General features: G+C 43.4%; 1 protein-coding gene across 4 annotated transcripts in view; it reads right to left on the bottom strand.

The window, feature by feature from the left end:
• Positions 1-19,546, bottom strand: part of LOC124555563 (carbohydrate sulfotransferase 5-like) — a 641,036-nt gene that overhangs the window by 115,263 nt on the left and 506,227 nt on the right. The window contains exon 1 of one of the 4 annotated variants that reach the window (XM_047129519.1): positions 18,157-18,827. The exons of the other annotated variants lie outside the window; for them this stretch is intronic. Coding sequence (XP_046985475.1) covers positions 18,157-18,284 — 128 coding nt within the window. The 5' untranslated portion in view covers positions 18,285-18,827. Of the gene's footprint in view, positions 1-18,156; positions 18,828-19,546 lie in introns of those variants that run through there. 4 annotated transcript variants of the gene reach the window in all.

Genomic DNA, 19,546 nt, shown 5'->3' with positions numbered 1-19,546 from the left:
TTCACAAACTGTCCTAGCGCATCTACGCTTCGTGACAGCTATGTAGTATTCCTAATGACAGTTAATCGTTTTGTAGGATTGGTTAGTAATTTTCATATCAACCTTAGACAGGGCATCCTATTTAGTTTGTTGGTTCATTGCATGCTCCTTAGGTCACATTCATGGTAAACCTCACAATACGCAAGTTGACGGTTGAAAAAAATATTGCATAGACAATTAAAAAAAACCGTCTCGCTCTAATTTACAGATTTATGGCTGAAGACCGAAGTAGTCCTCTATGGTATAGAATGTACTGGTAAAGACAAATAACTGTAATATTCTTTTGAAAACCCTTCTGCTGCCTGTTAGAAGTTTTATTTCCATGGGTAGATTGTCAAAAGTTTCATATTTGTGGAATTCACTCATTTCTGTACCAATGCTAGATTCACTAGTGGGAAGCTAACATCATTTTTCCTTCTAGTATTGTATTTACAAATATCTCTACTACTTAACACGAAAGTTTTCTGAGTATGGTACAGTGTAATATTGCAAAAAGCTATTACTTTTACAGTATGAGTCGATACCATACCAAGAAAACTTCCGTATTAACTGATTCTGGCCGTCGAAGCCTAAGCAATTATCTCTCTATTAGGGAGACTGTGGTTGGTTGACATAGGGGGCTAGTCAGTCCACAGCTTCTATTTCCTGCCACCACGAGTGCTTTCAGCGTGATATTGGGGAATGTATATAACAGTGCACCATCCACCGAAAATTTAGGCGGCTTTGGAACGTCACGAAGGAAGAACCGTTGTTTCATCGTTTTTCTGACTGCTGATTGAATTTTTTCATTGTATTTCTTTTTTTTTTTTTTTTTTTTTTTTTTGTTCTGGTGAGCATGTAGATCGATTTGAGGTGCTAATAGTGGCGATTTTCGAAGAAGTTATTATCTGTGGTTGCACGCACGAATTATAACCTTTTGTATCTGATGTCTGGAATTGTGTGGTATCCATTAAGTATTTTGATACCACCGTGGCGCTTGTTAGTATAATTAGATATGAGGTCAGTTGGCGTAGCTATGACAGCTCGCCCCTCACCTATATCAACTAAACCCTCCAATATTGTTCATTAAAAAATATTTTCTGTAAGAAATGAATACAAACACATCTCGCCAAAAGAAATTTGTCCTTTGCCCAATGTCAGACTACGACATCAAATCCCCCGTGGAAAAAAAAGGAAGTTTAGTGCTGCTCTAACAGACAGTACTATCAAAGACAGAATCGCAGCTGAGTGGGTCAACAAGAAAAAAGCTATGTAAAGTCAAGAAGGGCGACATGACTAAGGCTGGTAAGTCGAAGCAAAAACAACTTCCTTCAAGTGTTATTTGGTCGTGAGGAAATATTCCACAAAAAAAAAAAAAAAATAAAATAAAATAAAATAAAATAAAATAAAATAAAATAAAATAAATAAAATTTCATAAACCAAAATCTATGCCCACTAGCCCCTATCTCCACTATTCTCAAACTCCAATGGATTGTTGACACTGATTTCAACAATGAAGAAATATATACTGGGAGGCTTTAATTAATGGTCACAATTGCTTAAAAAAATGCCTAGAGGATGTACCGGGTGATCAAAAAGTCAGTATAAATTTGAAAACTTAATAAACCACGGAATAATGCAGATAGAGAGGTAAAAATTGACACACATGCTTGGAATAACATGGGGTTTTATTGGAACAAAAAAAAGTTCACAAAATGTCCGACAATGGCGCTGGACAGCAAAACGTCAGTGACTGTGCATGACAATCGTGTATGCTGTAATGAGAGAGAGAATCAGATGCGCCAGCAGTCGCAGCATGTTGACGTTACTTGAAAAGGCGCTTTTAGTGAAGCTGTATTATCAGAATGGGGAATGTGCTAGTTCAGCGTTACGATCCTATCGCCATAGGAAGGGGATTCGAACGGGTAAAGGTCCGTTGACAAATGCAGCTGTGGCGAGAATGATTTCGAGGTTCGAAGCCACGGGTTGTTTAGACGATACCCCGTAGTGGCCGACCGAGCACAAGGTGTAATGCTGCTGAGACAGTTCAGGAAGAAATGGAGACTGTAGCGGGTTCGTCTATGCACGGGGAAGTCAGCGCTCGTGCAGTCGCACGTCACACCGGCATTCCATACACTACTGTTTGGTTGGCACTGAGGCGTACCCTCTGATGTTATACGTACAAAATCCATCGGCATCATGAACTGTTACCTGGCGATTTAGTAAAGCGGAGGGCATTTGGAGTGTGGACGTTTCAAAAGATGGCGGAAGATTACGATTGGTTGAGTAACGTGTTGTGGATCGACGAAGCTCATTTCACGCTCTGAGGGTCTGTCAACGCCCACAACTGCAGAATTTGGGCTACCGAAAATCATAGAACTGTCGTGGAAACTCCATTGCACGACGAGAAAGTCACGGTATGGGTTGGATTTACCACATCTACCGTTATCGGGCCTTTTTTCTTCGACGAAATGCGTGATTCTGGTTTTGTAACTGCTACCGTGACGGGTGAGAGGTACGCCGATATGTTACAGAATCGCAGCATCCCCAGCCTGGCTGATAAACACCTGCTGGAACGTACGATGTTTATGCAGGATGGCGCTCCACCCCATATTGCTAGACGCATGAAAGATCTCTTGCGCGCGTCTTTTGGTGATGATCGTGTGCTCAGCCGCCACTTTCGTCATGCTTGGCCTCCCAGGTCCCCAGACCTCAGTCCGTGTGATTATTGGCTTTGGGGTTACCTGAAGTCGCAAGTGTATCGTGATCGACTGACATCTCTAGGGATGCTGAAAGACAACATCTGATGACAATGCCTCACCATAAATCCGGACATGCTTTACAGTGCTGTTCACAACATTATTCCTCGACTACAGCTATTGTTGAGGAATGATGGTGGACACATTGAGCATTTCCTGTAAAGAACATCATCTTTGCTTTGTCTTACTTTGTTATGCAAATTATTGCTATTCTGATCAGATGAAGCGCTATCTGTCGGACATTTTTTGAACTTTTGTATTTTTTCGGTTCTAATAAAACTCCATGTCATTCCAAGCATGTGTGTCAATTTGTACCCCTCTATCTACATTATTCCGTGATTTATTCAGTTTTCAAATTTATACTGACCTTTTGATCACCCGGTACATATGTGAACCCCATCACAGTTTCTTTTTTGTAGTGAATATTTTTCGCCTGAGTGAGGAGTTACCGCATAATATCAACCCATAGGACGACAATGAACGAAAACTGTGAAATATGTTAACATATATATCCCCAAAGTTGCAAATATTCTCATGGCAAACGTAGCTAAACCTAAACTTTTTAGTAGGCCTAGTATATGGATTTTTCAGTTTAATTACTGAAAGGCCGCTCCTTTTCCTTAATTAGAACTTTTATTAAGTTCACACGACCCGTTTTGGCCTTTATGTTAGGCGTTTTCAAATGTATCTGAAAGTTATGCTGTAGAGAAACAAAATCAAATCATAAATTTACTATTTGACTTTGGCTTTCTATACACAGATACAGGTGATATGCAAAATAATGTGAACAGTGGCAGTAATTGGATGGTCGTGCTTGACGGTCAACAATGCTCGTAAGGCACGTGTTGCGCTGGACTCTGCTTGTTCGGTACGGACTAGGCATCAGTGTGGGATGTTTACGAGTAGTGCACACTTCGTATCTGCATTCAGAGGCCGAGATCGACTTGCAATGAAAGACCTAACAGAGTTCCAAAGAGGGCAGATTATGGGAGCCTGATTAGCTGAGCATCAGTAACCAAGACAGCCAACTTACTGAATACCTCAAGAGCAACTGTTTCAATAGTCATTACAGCCTACACGGAACATGGAAATACATCATCGTATAAATGTAGTAGTGGGTGCAAATCAAATATAAATGACAGAGATCGTCGTACACTAACACGACTTGTATCAAAACAAACAAAACTACGGCAGCTAAAGTGACTGCAGAGCTCAATAGCCATCTTTCAGACCCCGTATCCATCGACACTGTCCGCCGAGAATTCCATAAAGCGAATATTCACGGACGAGCTGCTATACCGATGCCATTAGTGACGACAACCAACGCAAAGAAGCGTAAAACATGGCAGAAGCATAAATCCTGACAGCTAATCAGTGGAAACACGTCATATGGTCCGACAAGTCAAAGTTTTCGTTATATCCAACATTGGGCCAGGTTTACGTCTGGAGAACGCCAAAAGAAGCCTACAATCCTGATTGCTTGATTCCAACGGTTAAGCATGGAGGTAGAAGTGTGATGGTGTGGGCAGCCGTATCATGGTATTCTGCCGGTACCATCATTACTCTCAAAGGTCGTGTTACAGCCAACGCTTATGGTAACATTTTGGGTGACCAGGTGCATCCCATGATTGAAATGTTGTTCCGCAACAATGATCCCATATTTCAGGACGATAATGCACCCATTCACAAAGCCAGGACAGTACAATCGTTGTATGAGGAGCATACAACTGAACTGCAGCGTCTTCCCCGGCCAGCACAATCCCCTGTGGGCGGTATTGGAGCGCAGACCCCGGAGCAGATTTGTTCAAAAATGTTTCAAATGGCTCTGAGCACTATGGAACTTAACATCTGTGGTCATCAGTCCGCTAGAACTTAGAACTACTTAAACCTAACTAACGTAAGGACACCACACACATCCATGCCAGAGGCAGGATTCGAACCTGCGACCGTAGCGGTCACGCGGTTCCAGACTGAAGCGCCTAGAACCGCACGGTCACACAGGCCAGCCCGGAGCAGATTTCCGCTTCCCTCCTCACTATAGGAGTTAGAAGAGGTTCTGATCGAAGATAGGCATTATATTCCACCGGAGTCTATGCAATCATTCAAAAATGGTTCAAATGGCTCTAAGCACTATGGGACTTAACATCTTAGGTCATCAGTCCCCTAGAACTTAGAACTACTTAAAACTAACTAACCTAAGGACATGACACACATCCATGCCCGAGGCAGGATTCGAACCTGCGACCGTAGCAGTCCCGCGGTTCCGGACTGCAGCGCCTAGAACCGCACGGCCACCGCGGCCGGCATGCAATCATTATATGCCAGTATTCCAAGAAGAATTGCAGCTGTGTTACGGTCAAATGGGGGTCGAACCTCTTTATTAATAAACCGTTCCCAATTAAGTACAGGTGTTCACATTATTTTGAATATCCCTTGTACACTTGATAATGGCCTAATATCAGGGGGAGAACATGTCGTATGAACTTAACAAAGCTGCAATTAAGCATCTGAAGCGTCTTTTCAAGTGAACAACAGCTGCGGAATCATCATCATCCAAATATGGAGAAACTAATAATTAATCTATATGAGCACCTATGAACATAGTACTGTATAGCCAGTTTATTTTATACATAGCGTTTGTTATACGTATCGGTAAAAGAGAGTGGATATTTTTGAGAGAACAAAACTGAATGATATGTATTTTTTCCAAGTTTAAAGGTAACCTATCTGTGCAAAAACAATTATAAATTTAACAAAAAGGTAATCATGTATTACACGGTCCAGTCACATTAATGTGACCACTGCCTATCTTCAAGGCCAGCGTGCAGTAACCACTCACAAACGTCTGGTGGCAGCACTAGCAGTGGAGGGTATATAAAACATCTCGGGGGAGGCGGATAACAGTGCAGTTGTAATTACGAAACGAAGCGATTTATCTGACGTCCAAAGGGCATGGTTATTGGATTTCGAGCCAAGTGTGAGGGTATATCCGAAACGACTTATTTTGCACACTGTTTGCGTGCCGCCGTCGTTAAAGTATGCCTTGCAGGGCAAAATGGCGCTAGCCAAAACCGGCGCTGAGGTAACTATGGTGCACCACAGGCCACAGATGACACGGGTGCACGACGGCTGCGGAGATGTGTACGGGAGAAAAGATGGGAAACCGCTGACAACTGACGGCCCAGATGAACAAATTGGTTTGAAACAGTGTCTCCTCAATGACTGTTCGTCGAACGTTGCAGAATATGGGCCTCCGCAACAGGCATCTGGTTCAAACACCCGTACTGAGTGCAGTTCATCGGCCTCTAAGGCTGGAAGTTTCAAGCCGTTACCGCAACTAGACGTCCATTGATAGATGACAGGTAGCCTTTTCAGATAAATTACGTTTTATGCTTCATCGGACATATGGCCGTTGGCGTGTGCGGCGTGAAGCATCTGAAAGCGAACACCATGCAACCAGGAGGGAGCGTTATAGTCTTTGTGGAATGTTTTCATGGGATGATCTCTTCATTCCGGGAGGCACGATGACATCTTCCAGCAAGCACCATGTCACACAGCCCGCTGTAAACGTCCCTCTCTAAGAGCACCAGGATGAGTTTATCGTACACCCGTGGCCACCATAATCCTCGGATTTAAACCCAATTGAGAATTTCTGGGACCACCTGGATCGAGCTGTTCGCGCCATGGCGTAGCTGGCCACGGCGCTAGAGTAGGCATGGCTTCACATCCCTGTCGGTACCTTCCAGAACCCCATTTACTCTCTTCCTACACATCTCGCGTTGCAGAAGGTGATTATTCAGGCTTTTTACAGGAGGTCACATTAATAAACCTGGGAAGTGTAGTTTCCTTGTTGATATTTATTGGCTTGGCCTACCAATAATGATTTTACCATTTGGAGAAAAGGATTAATTCGTCTCCTGATTCCAATGAAATGTTCAATCACAAAAAATATTTGTTTCAGTTTACAGCTGGACTTTTTTTGCCACTGGCTACAGTTCTCGGTACAAGTACCATCATCAGGTCATCCCCTGGGACGCAGTCATCAAGCTCGCTTCCAAAGTAGGTGGGAGAGTAGGCAAAATAAAAGTGCGACTGTATACTGAAACAGTTTTTTCTGTTTCTGTTGGGGGTGTTCCAACCTATAGTATGTCAGGAATATGAAATCGTAGATAATTAAAATAGAGCAAAAACAGCAACAGGTTCGTATTCGAACACTTCAGAACGCCAATTGTGATTTGTGCGAATGCAGGTAACGTGGTGTCCCTCTTTTATTACCCTAACGGCGTGTTTCCGAAATAAGAAGTAAACATGGCATACACTGAACCATGTATCAGATAAAAACTTAACTTCTCTAACAGAACAGTATGACTGGTACTGTCAAATGCCTTCTATAAGTTGCAGAAGAGCCACAACTGACGATATTACACGATTTAAAATTTTATTATGTGCTCCGTGACTGAATAACAGGTGCATAGCTACGGTACGTTATACAAAATGAGACCAATGCTCAACAGTCCTCCTGCAATGCAAGTAAAATGCTGTTAACTTAGCCACAGAAGAGTATAATAAAATTAAGAAGGTGAATTGTTATAAAACAATAAGAGAGAGATCTCTATAAATCCGGGATATAAAGTGAGGATGCTTTGTGAAAAGATAGGAATAGTAGGTGATACAATTTAGAAATCTTTTGAAGAGTTCATAATTCTCAGTCTTTCTCCTGAACTTGGTAACAATTTTTGTCACCTGTACTTCGGTAACTGCTTCACAACTACAAGTCCTCGGCTCAAATGCGAGAAAAATTTATCAGTGGTTGTGAGAAATTTCAGCCAAACAGGATATGCTTGCCAGAATTGAAAACTAGTAAGAATTCTAATAGGGATGATATTGTTTGACACGCCAGTGGGAAAGATATCTTATTTTTAAAATGAAAGGATAAAAGTCAGCTCATGTCTCGTCAAATTTTCATACCGCCGTCAAATTTCCACCATGGTGAGGAAAGAATGCAGCATAAAGTGTTTTGTGCAGCCCTAAGGACTATAGTGCCAACACGAACAATGTAGAGAAACTTGAGGAGGTGAAGAAATTCTGTTAGACAAATCGAAATAGTAAACATGGTGTCACGGATTGTTTTTTCATCTGCTTGATTCCAGTATAAACAAATTACATACAATGGAACGAACTTGAAGGTTCTGAAAAACAAAACGTCAAGTAGTCTGACAAGTCTCGCATCTGACAGTACATCAGTGAAACCAACAAAGACACCCAAGATGAAAGTTCTGTAGCGTTGTAAATACCTGCCAGATAGGACGGCACTTCATCATTATGCTACCTGCAGCACTAACAAAAAGCATTTGCTGCCTCACCTGATGTACTCATAAGGCAAGGTGCTCCTGTGCCTCAGTAACAAGAAATATTGTTTCAAGAGTTTTACAAAACAAAACCAAAAAAAAAGTGAAGCACCCAGAAGGGGAGGAGGAAACGAAATTAAACTTCACGGGTTATGAGCGTATTCGATGTTATTTCTATGATTAAAAAATCTAATCAAATTTACAAAGAACATTGCAGCACGAGCCTACTTATCAGTATGAGGTTGCACCCCCTCTGTCCTGGATTCGGTAGTGAAGGATGCCATAAAGCCATTGTATCCTCTCGTGAGGTAAAATGGCTAACAAATGTTGTTACTGATCCTTGGTATCATTGATACTGACACTGGGACGGAGTTGACGTCCGAGCTGGTCCGACATACGTTCTATCAACTAGAGATCTGAGGATCTTTCTGGCCAAGGGAGTACCTCAACATCACGCGGACAGTTCACAGGGACACCTGCCTTGTGTTTTCGAGCATTATCCTGTTGAAAAACAGCACTACGATACTGTCGCATGAGAGGTAACGTATGAGGACAGAGATTGACTGTGACGTACCGTGGTGCCATCAAAGTTCCCTCAATCACTGTTAGGACTGATCTGAAGTCATACTCGATGGCTACCCACACCATGGCAACCTGATTAACACCGCTGTGCCTCTTCTAAACATTGAAATAATGGGACCTCTCCCCAGGTCTCCACCATAATCAATGATGACCGTCATCCGCGGTGGTGAAGACCGGCGATTCATGGATTAATACGATAAGACGCTGTTCATCTGCAGTTCATGCTTCGCGATCACGGCACCATTCCAACGCAGCCGTTTTTGTTGTGGCGTTAACGGCAGACGACGTATGGACGGTAATTCCCTTATCTGGCTGCTGCTAATTTCCGACCAATGGTCAGTGATGGGATAGATTGTTTCAGGGTGTCTATTACTTGTTCACTTATGGCAGGTACAGGGGTTACGATGTGCTTAATGCACAATATAGCGATCCTCACTTGTGATGGTCAGAAGTGGCCGACCAGAACCTTGACAAAGAGTATGTTTGCTATCACGTTCCCATACAGTGTAAAACTGAGTGCCCCACATATCTACATATTGCACGATTCAACCAGCCGGCCAAATGGAGACAAAACTCTTTGTCACAGGAGAACGTAGCATCTCCATGTCCTTCACAGTGATCACTCAACATCTATACTGTTCCCGCCCCTCATATACTCTACCAGGCCTGGTAACAACACGAACAACACTAATGTAGCCGTTTCACAGAGACTTACAATGCTAACATTTACTTAACGGCCGGTAGTGTGTACGCGTGCAGAGTTACACTGACATCCGATCATATCTTCTGGGTGTTCACTATTTTGTCATGTAGTGTATATAAGAACGTTTATTCGCTGATCAATTTTTGTTAATTCTGTAACACAGTTTGCAATAAAATAACAATTCCTTTCAAATCTCAGAATCTCTAGCCCCATCTTGCACTATGATAACGCATATATACCAAACCCATTAAATACAAAATTCCCTATCGGAGGTTTATATAATTTCTACCACTCGATCGTAAATAATATACTCTTTTCGCAGAATACAGGAAATAACCTGTGCCTTAAATATATAACACTGTCTCCTGCACACTACCGGCGGCACCGACCGACTCCTCGGGTTAGCGAGCTGCTCATACCTCCACGACATTCTTTTCAAATGTCGATGTTTTGGCCACTCAACCTCCAGAACAGAAAGGCGCTGTGTTTGGCCACTTCTTGCTCATGTTCACAGTACTACCGTAAAGTGCTGCTGCCTGTCGGCCCTTTCAGAAGTTTGTTCCCCAGGGGGTACTAGGAAACACCAGCCTTTCTGTGTTGGGAAACACTTCTTTGAAGGTCATCTAGTCGGGACAGGCCACCACGCGTTATCCAGGTTAGTGGAATCCAGTCGTCTTCTTACGGCTGCAGATTAACCGCAGTGTTCCAGTCACTGTGCATCCGGCTCTGTCGCTCATTATAGCAGCCAGCACTCGCCGATAGTCGAGGCCAGCAAATGATCCGTTAAAGCATCATGTTTCACTACCAAGTAACATAGCTAGATGAAACTTGGACCATAATAAAAAGAGCAATTACAATACAGAACAGAAGATAACTGAAAGAAATACGCAATGGGACAAACAGAAATGACACTTCTATTCAAATACAATAATTAACACTGAAGTTACCGCGATTCATGATGTTCTCCTGCACATTAAAAAGGCGGGACACGTTTTTTTGTTATAGGATGTGTTATGACCATGGACAGCAACACATGCTCACCAGTGTCCTCCCACGCTGACCACAAGGTTGGTAAGGGGTTTTGTGATAGATAGTTCAATTACTCCACCAACGTTGTTAACAACTGCTCGACGGACATTGGTGCATGTGGACGTTCTGCAATACATCTCCCTAACGCGTCCATCATGTGATCGATGGGATGTAAGCTGGGGGAATGGGCAGGCCAGTCCATTCACCAAATATCCTCTCGTTCCAAGAGCTTCTTCACCTGCGCTGTTCGATGCAGTCGCACATTGTCATCCATAACAATGAAGTCATGAGCGAATGTACCCCTGAAGAGACCAACATGCAGAAGGTCAGTGTAATAATAAGGTTGACCGCTGAGTGTACCGCATTTAAAGATTTGGAGGTACGTACGCCGGTGCTACATTATGATTCCTCACACCATAATACCTGGACCATCAAAACGACCATTTTCGACAATATTTCTGAGTGCATTGCCTGTTCCCACCTCTCTAACGAAGTCAGTATTAGTGGATGGAGACCATGCGTGAAACGAATTAGGAACTGAAATCTCATCAATCGATCTTCCAGAAAATCCTAAGTGATTTTGATCTTACGTTAAACCAGTAAACGGATCAAAGTCAACTGTCTCGACACTCTGTGAGCATAATGGCATCGAAACGGAAGGTGAAAGAAGGTGAAAATACTAACCTCATTTCCCCAAAATTGTTTGACTGCAGTTCCTCCTGTAAAACGTCGTACGAACGTCAAAATAACAGATATTGTAATAAGTGAAAACGGGACAGAAAAGCAACTGAAATCGCTCAACAGGGGAAAGGTCGCTAGCCCTGATGGGACACCTGCGCGATTCTAAATAGAACTTATGAACAAACTTGCTCCTCTACTAGTAGTGTACCGTAGGTCGCTGGAGGAGCAAAGCGAACGTTTCTAGAGTGTGGAAAAAAAAGGCGGCCATTTAGGTTTCAAGAACGGGCATCGTATATATGCACAAAACTGTAGATAATTTCACAGCAGGGAATATGAACCAATACTCACAGCTCTTAAGGTACGCATTTTAGAGTCCATGTTTGTTGCATATTTTTGTCTTGTTTTGGTCAAAACTACCACCTCACAAACTACAGATTACATTTTTTAAACGAACTGGATAACGTAGGAGGTTACATGAGGTTTTTCGTGGGAGATGCTGTTGCACACAGAGAAGCTACAATACTACAGAACTGTAGTGAAATGCAAACTGACCTGCAGAAGATTTGTGCAGGGATTGGCAGTGAACCCTCAAAATAAACAAATATACCATATTGCGCATAAATAGGTAGAAAGAACCATTACAGTATGGCTATACGATCGCTGAACAATCGCTGTTGGCATTAACATCCATTAAATGTCTAGACGTATGGGCACGGAGCGATTTACACTGGAACCACCATAAAAAAAAAAAAAAAAAAAAAAAAAAAAAAAAAAAATAGGCGCACTAAGGCAGATGCCAGACAGATATTCATTGGAAGAATACTCAGGAAATGTAGTCCACCCACGAAAGAGGTAGCTTCCAAAATTCTCCTTCGACTATTACTTGCTATTGCTCATCAGTCTGGAAGCCGTATCAGATAGGTCAGAGAGAACTGAAAGAGTAAAGCAGGTTGTATTAGTAGAGCTAAAGTGTCGCTGAGGTGCTCAGCCAACTCCAGTGACAGGCGCTACATGAGACGCATCGTGCAACATGGGGTGGTTTACTGTTAAAATCCCGAGAGCTTATGTCCCCTGAAAGGTCAACCAATCTATTGCAACCATCTACGTATGTCTCATGAAAACACCAAGAAGGTAAAATCAGGGAGATTCCAGTTCACATGGAGGCTTACCAACAATCGTTCTTCCCACGGATCAATCACGACTGGAACAGAAAAGGAGGAAGTGACTGTAGTACAAAAAGTACCGTCTGCCACACACGTGTTTTGTTGCTCTGTGTTGTATTGCCCATGAGGCATTATTTACAGATAGTTTCTCCATATCTGTAGAACAACTATGTTTGCTGTTTGATCATATTGGATGTTAATGAATGTGTTATCATCTTGATATGCCGTTCATCACAATTGCAATAAGATATACGCTTACTGGAAAAATTACACTGGTCAGCTCCACTTATTTCTGGCGAATAGCTAATTATATCACTTCTGGTATGTTGAGGCTTTTCACCCTCTCATATTGCAACCAGTCTCACACCAGCGTCCAGCAGGTGGCATACTCAGCAAGCCCACTGGTCACCTTTGCAGACGACAGTCAGAAAGTTTCAAGTGCTAGCCTGGCCGGCAGGCGGAAGCTAGAGCGCCACGAGGAGTTGTTGGCCTCATGGTCTTACTTGCCTCTGCGGGGCCACGTCACCAAAAATAGGTCCAACAATATCCTGGCGCCTCCACGGCACTTAGGCCTGCGCCCAGGCAGTGTCAGGCCAGCCCAGTCCTAGTGGGCTCTCTGGGCCAGGCGCCGAACACACTTAGGAACCATCGAGCCTCCAGTTCCTCGACGCCCATCTACCTGCCGCAAGTTGTCACTACGGGGAGCAGCCAGTGTCATCGTTGGACCTCGCCGAAATGTGGCCTCTTCTGTGTGGATTTGTGTGAGCGTTGGCACTAGGCCGTTGCTGTGTTGTGCTAATGAACCTTCCATTTATTTGTGAATCCAGAACTTAACTTTGCTGTTCTGTTACTAAAAACTCTTGTGCAAAGTACTATGAGTATTATCCATATTCTTGAAGTATGCGTCATTACTCAGAGAACATCATTAATATTCTAAGAAACTGACAAGTCACGGATGGGACTTTGATTAGTGGGATTTGATCTGTGTTTCAGAACAAACCATTAGTCACCTCTAATCGAACGCATGAAATAAAGTGCATTATCATTCATTGTTTTGCTAACTACACGAATCAATGGAGGCAGATATTTCACTGAGGCACGCATCAGAAAACAATCGGTTTCGTCACAGAATGCAGGTTGTCTGTTTGCGCATCTGAGCTGCTGCTTCACTCAGAAGGAAACTGGACCACAGTATGCTACGTCATCGAGGCTCGCCCGCTATTCCGTGGCGTTCGTCACGCAGCCAACCACCAGGAACAACATTTGCACCCCTGTCGCGAGTCTGCCAGTAAGACTGCACGCGCCGATACACACAGGTCGCCATCGGTTTACACATGAACTACGGCGGTTTATTTAGGCAGCTGCCCAAGCTTTAGAACTTCGGTTCATCTGCTGCATCGTTAAAATCATCATCTAGTACTCTGTGCACGAACTACCTGAGTGTTCAGCTGGACTCTGCTTTGGATTTACTGTTATTGGATTACTTGTATCGCCTGTGATCGTACTTGTGCTGCCAATAAAATAAATGTTTGTTTCGTATTGACTCACTGTGCAGTAGTCACTACAACCAGTCGCCTTGGCGCTTCTCGAAAGAAACATGTTTCAACCATTTCTTTTTTCCAGCAATAGCACATGCACGATAAAAAAGGTCTCATTGCACCCACCCACTAAATAAACTAACTGCACGATCAGATCCAAAGGACCTCACAATGCCGAACGGCTGCCTTGCCATCCTTTACAATTCTCAGTACACCGAGCTCTCGGCCGACGTTAGCTTTCCACACCTTGGTCCGTTACTTCTCGATAGCTATTGCTTCAGTTATCATCACGAGGCTGAGAGAACTCCTTTTGAGTCCTCCGACAAAGGAAAAACCTCTGGCAGTACCAGGAATTAAACCTGCCAGTTATACGCACCGACCACTCACATAGAACCTCTTGAGTGCGAGGCTGCAAGAGACCAATGATGTTTAAGGCACTCGACGCGCCGCATATTGTCTATCTTGCAACCACAGTATTGGCTACTAATGGCAACAGGGGGCAGAACTGCAGGTATCCAATGGTTCCGCACAGTATGTGGCTACGGAGCGTAACTGAACAGATCAGTCGACGGGCACCTCACAGCTGTGCTGCAGTGCTGGTGGTGTTGATACAAAGCAGAGCAATGGCAACGATAAACAAAGCAAACATTGCATTATATCTACAACGACAGTTACCGAAGTTGATATTTCGTCAGATGGGACCCAAGGAATTTCGCAGAGTGAGAGACAAGCGGCAGATGGAATATTAGCGTTTCTGCAAGATGTGTCAGTATAATGTGTGATGTCGTAAACGCTTGACTGTGCGGACAATGTACATGAGTAGAACAATGATTACAATTCGTGCTTAGCAAGTGAAAGTGATACTGAAACAGTTGTTGAGGCATGTAGTTCATCATCCTGTCGGCTAGGGAGCCATAAATTCCATTTTCAGTGAAACGTAGTAAAGGACAATCGTTTCCAGAGAACGAGTACTAAACGTAATTCCGTACATGGAAGATCATCCGCAGCATAGTAAAAAAAAAGTTATGAACAGATTTCTAAAAATTCCGCAGCTTTGTGACCGTGTAGGACAAGGTACACTTGCTACAAAAACTGGTGTTTGCGCGTTTCAAGGATACTCGATACAATTTACAGGATGTGTAAGATAGTGACCTACTACGTTATGCACACTACATTGTGCGCGGCATACATTAAAGTGATTTCAAAGGAAGCAGTGGATGTTTGCAGAACTTCAAACAGTGCTACAGACACGGTAAACGTAAGACAACGAAATTTCCAACAAAGTGTCAACTTGACGATGCACAGCAAACTGCAGAATCGGCCCGAATATTTGTAGAGGAGACAAACAAACTTATCCCATTGTTCAGTAAGGAATTTGTTTTCAACTCCGACCAGTCGGGATTTGACAAGGAAATGCATATGAAAGGAATCCTAGAAATTAGAGGTACCAAGAGAGTCGTATCAGGATCCACTTACATCAATGCCTTAACGCATTCGCATACAATTATGCCGACCGTTAATCTGTATGATAAATTGGCTGGAAAGTTATTTATTATGCTGCGAGAAGTTGGAGGTGCTCTGCTCCCTACGATTCTTTCTCGCGTGCGTGATCTTGCAGGGGCAGTACGGAGTATTTACGTCACAGCAAGCAAGAGTGGGAAAATGAGCGTAAGAGAACTACAACTACGGTATGAGCACTGTTTTTTTCCAATAGCTGGTCAAAATAACTTGCTATCGCTTGATTCCTGATTTGAATATAAAAACCATACTCCTTTATAACATATTATCCCCCCTGAAATGTGTGTGACATTACAATTCATGCCAACTGGAACCACTGGACGAATTCAGCCTCGGGATGCTTGTTTTTTCTGTGACTATAAAACATATTATTGCACTATCTGCAGTTACGCCTTAAAGGATAGCCATTTTCACGTTAAGTCCCACGACAGACTGTTTCGCATTCGCTTGCATGCCATCACATTTCATCAGTTCTCTTCACCCTATTACACCAGTATGATTCTGTATGCAACCTTTAAGAGTGGGCACCTAGCCGAACATCCTGCACGGTTTGTAACTCCCGAGGAGTTTGCCTTCCATCTTGATCGTACGACCCTTTGTGTCACTGCGGCGCCCCATTTAATACTCTGTACTCATGGTACAAGTTAATGCTTTGTTTTGAACATTTCTTGAATGTCGACGATGTCCATATTGTGGAGTATAATACATACTCCCCATAGAAATTTGATTTCTGTACCTCCACGACACTCATTTTTCTGTTACCCTCCTGATGCACGTGGTGAGTCTTTAGCAGCAAATATTTTTTCTGTCATAATTATTAACACATCAGTTTCAAATGAGCCTTATTAAGGATTTAACTTGCGACCTCGCACTCAATGTGCTCCTTGTCAGCTACGGAGGCGCACTACAATCACCAAACTGCTTCCAATGTGAGACGCTAGAAGAAAGGTATGGCTGGGCGGGTGGTAGGAATGGCGGTCCTCCACTGCACATCGTAAGGTAGCTTTTGGAATACGGACTTGGATCCTACATTTATAACAAGCCAGTCATGCAAGCTCCGAAAGGGTTGCCAGTCAGAATATACATGCACCATGTTGTGAGAAACAAGGAAAATAATCATTACTAGCCAGGCGTGATTAGCCGAGCGGTCTCAGGCGCTGCAGTCATGGACTGTGCGGCTGCTCCCGGCGGAGGTTCCAGTCCTCCTTCGGGCATGGGTGTGCGTTTGTCTTTAGGATAATTTAGGTTAAGTAGTGTGTAAGCTTAGGAACTGATGACCTTAGCAGTTAAGTCCCATAATGTTTCACACATATTTGAACATGTTTTGAATCATTACTAGCTGTTAACGGTAGCTATGATGAGTAACGGTAAGTAAGTAATCTATTTTACCCGCAATACCGTCAGCACGTCACACGTCTGCCTGTTCGCGTACGTGTACCATGATGCACCCCTCCCCACCCTTCCAACTACCCCAACACACGACGACGTCTAATGCATACAGCGTTGCGGCGCATGCGGACGTGAATGGGCACGTGTGCGCATCTATGTATTGTGCTGCTGAAGTAGCTATACATTATACAGAGTGTACATTATGCAACAAATTTTGTAATTGTTTAACATGGTTTGTGTTCACTGATGTAAAACAAAAGTGCTCCATGCCGTATTTCAGGCGTTTAAGTGTCGACTTTACTTTATTTATTTATTTATTTATTTATTTTTACTTTATAAAGTAACCTACGTTCTTTCTCAGGGTTCAAGCTGTCTTCACAACAAGTGTCACAGAAATTGATTCAGCGGTTTGGTCATGAAAACGTAACAGAGTTACTTTCGCACGTATTATATTGCAGTGTAGAAGTGTGGATTAAACACGTTAAGGATTGCATAACCATTCTATTCATTATGTTGGAGAATCGTATTATGTACAACACATCAATCAATAAAAGCATTTTCACAAATATGATGGAACTCAAAAGCCAAAGAATGAATAGCTTTTTCAAAGAGTAAATATATTTCCGTAATTCGCGTAATATTCTACAAATCATTAAATATTTTGTACTATACACTTTCTAAAGTAGGCTATGTTCTTCCTCGTCGTTCAAGCTATCTCCTTGCCACATTTAAAGAAAATCGGTTCAGCGCTTTAGTCGTGAAAACGTAAGAGACAAATACGCTTTCACGTTTATAAAACTTTAAGTTATGATTTTTTTTGTGATTCGATTTTGATGAAATGAAGCCTATACGGTGCTCCAGGCTAAACTTATGTCGCTTGTGAAAACCCCTGAAAATTCGTCAAGTGGTTTTTGATATCAGCGTGTCCCGACAGACAAACAGACAGACACGACAGTTTTACAGTAATATTATTAGCATAAAAGAAGTGTAAATAGCTTGAAAAAATAATTCTTTTTTCTTAGGACGTCGAGAAATTCTATTTGTATAAGTTTTCTGTACAATGATCACACAAGAGCAGGTTAAAAGTGCTTCCACAAAATTTCCATATGTGTTGTACAACAGCAGCGGCAATAAATAATAATTCAAAACCTGAGTCACGAGGCTCTCCTGCAGTTTTCGCTAGCTGGACGGCAATGGATGAACTCAGTCGCTGCCAATTTAATACTTGCAACCTAGAATTTGAATATGGATGTTTCTGAAACACACTATATTATCAAGGTAGGATATTTACCCTTCCTTGAGCGTTGTGAGAAGTCGTGGGGATGTCTGAGATGAATTACTGTGTAGTGTGCGGCTGTGGTTGTACTGCTACGGAGAATTGCCAAAATGAAAGAAATGGATGGGATGAAACTTGTTGATGGCACATACCTCTCGATCTTGAATAGCACCAAGCAGGCGACGAATGTTGGAAGGACCAGCATTAACTGTGGTTTAGGCCTTATGATACAAGGAACAGTTGAGAGGTGTAGGATTTCTGTGCGACACTGTCCATTCATTTGGTAATCAAGGCACAGTGCGTCACCCCCTTCATTATCCTTGGTGGCCACACAGCTATTATAACGTAAATCCGCAATCAGGCCTATGGAACACGTGCTGCGGACTGATGTCTGTGGGTGTTACTGAACGTCAGCAAAGAGTAACATGTGGTTAGCACACCGCTCTGTTAGTCATTACAGTACAGTTTACCAAACCTGAGGCCTAAATTTAGGTCATCCACTGTCACCACAACGCAAAGTACACCCAAAGCCAGTCCTCCTAAGACGTAAAACTCACTGACGCTACCGTGAATCGAAGCTGTGTCCTACGCCTGGCATGCGGACGGCCAAACCGTTGAGTTAAGGATGCGATCACAAATCAAAGGAGGTGAAAGCTTCACCCTGGATTCGAACCTGTTACCACAAACCCGCGTGTCGCTGCAATGACGCTGGATAACGACCTCGGTTAAGTAGGTGCTGCGAGAAGACTGAGCTGGCGTAAAATTAATCAGCACCCAAGAACTGTTTCGCCCCGGCAAAGTCTTCCATTACGAAAACGAGCATATCCTAACACACCCCAGATTCCTTAGACACTGACGGCACTGCGAGCTAGACGGGTCTGGTCTGATGACGGAGTGGCTCCCGACCCGCCCGCAAGCCGCAGGAGACGTGTCCATTACAGCGGCTGCCACCTGCAGACGAGCTGGCGATCGCGCGGGAACCAGTTGGCGCAGGGCTTCTCTCCAATCCGGGCTGACCGGTCAGCGACTCGCGGCTCCGGGAATCAGAACCGAGGCAAGGCGGCTACCAGCTGTGCGCCCGCTTTTTGCCGCAGCCACCACCATATAACGCTATACGAGCCACTCGTTCCTCTCGGTTTTCTCTCGCATATGGCCGGTGATGGGGACGGCAGGTGTCCCAGCGGCTTTGACAGCAGCCCCTTCCGTGTTCTGTCTCGGCATGGCTGCAACTGTTGGAAGCCCAGCCTGTGGGTTACAACGACTAGCTGCTGACAATTAACATAAACAAGTACAACATCTCCTGTATACTTTACTGGTCTAGCACTCCTTCCTCTAGGAGCGCTAGGAGAGCAAAGTATACAGAACGGCTTCCGTGAAGTTTACAGAGTAGTACAAAGGACTGGCAGAATTGAAGCTGAAAGGGCGGATAGTGATTCGTGCCTGGATGTTCAGTCGGTAAGTGATTTGTCCGTGAAAGGCAAGGTTCCAATATCGATTTCGGATCCGGCATGTATCTTTCATTTGCTAGATAGTTTCAATTCT

Source organism: Schistocerca americana, chromosome X (genome assembly GCF_021461395.2).
Source record: "Schistocerca americana isolate TAMUIC-IGC-003095 chromosome X, iqSchAmer2.1, whole genome shotgun sequence".
Classification (NCBI taxonomy): domain Eukaryota; kingdom Metazoa; phylum Arthropoda; class Insecta; order Orthoptera; family Acrididae; genus Schistocerca; species Schistocerca americana.
Note: the sequence above shows the minus strand (reverse complement) of the source record. Positions and strands in the feature narration are given on the sequence as shown.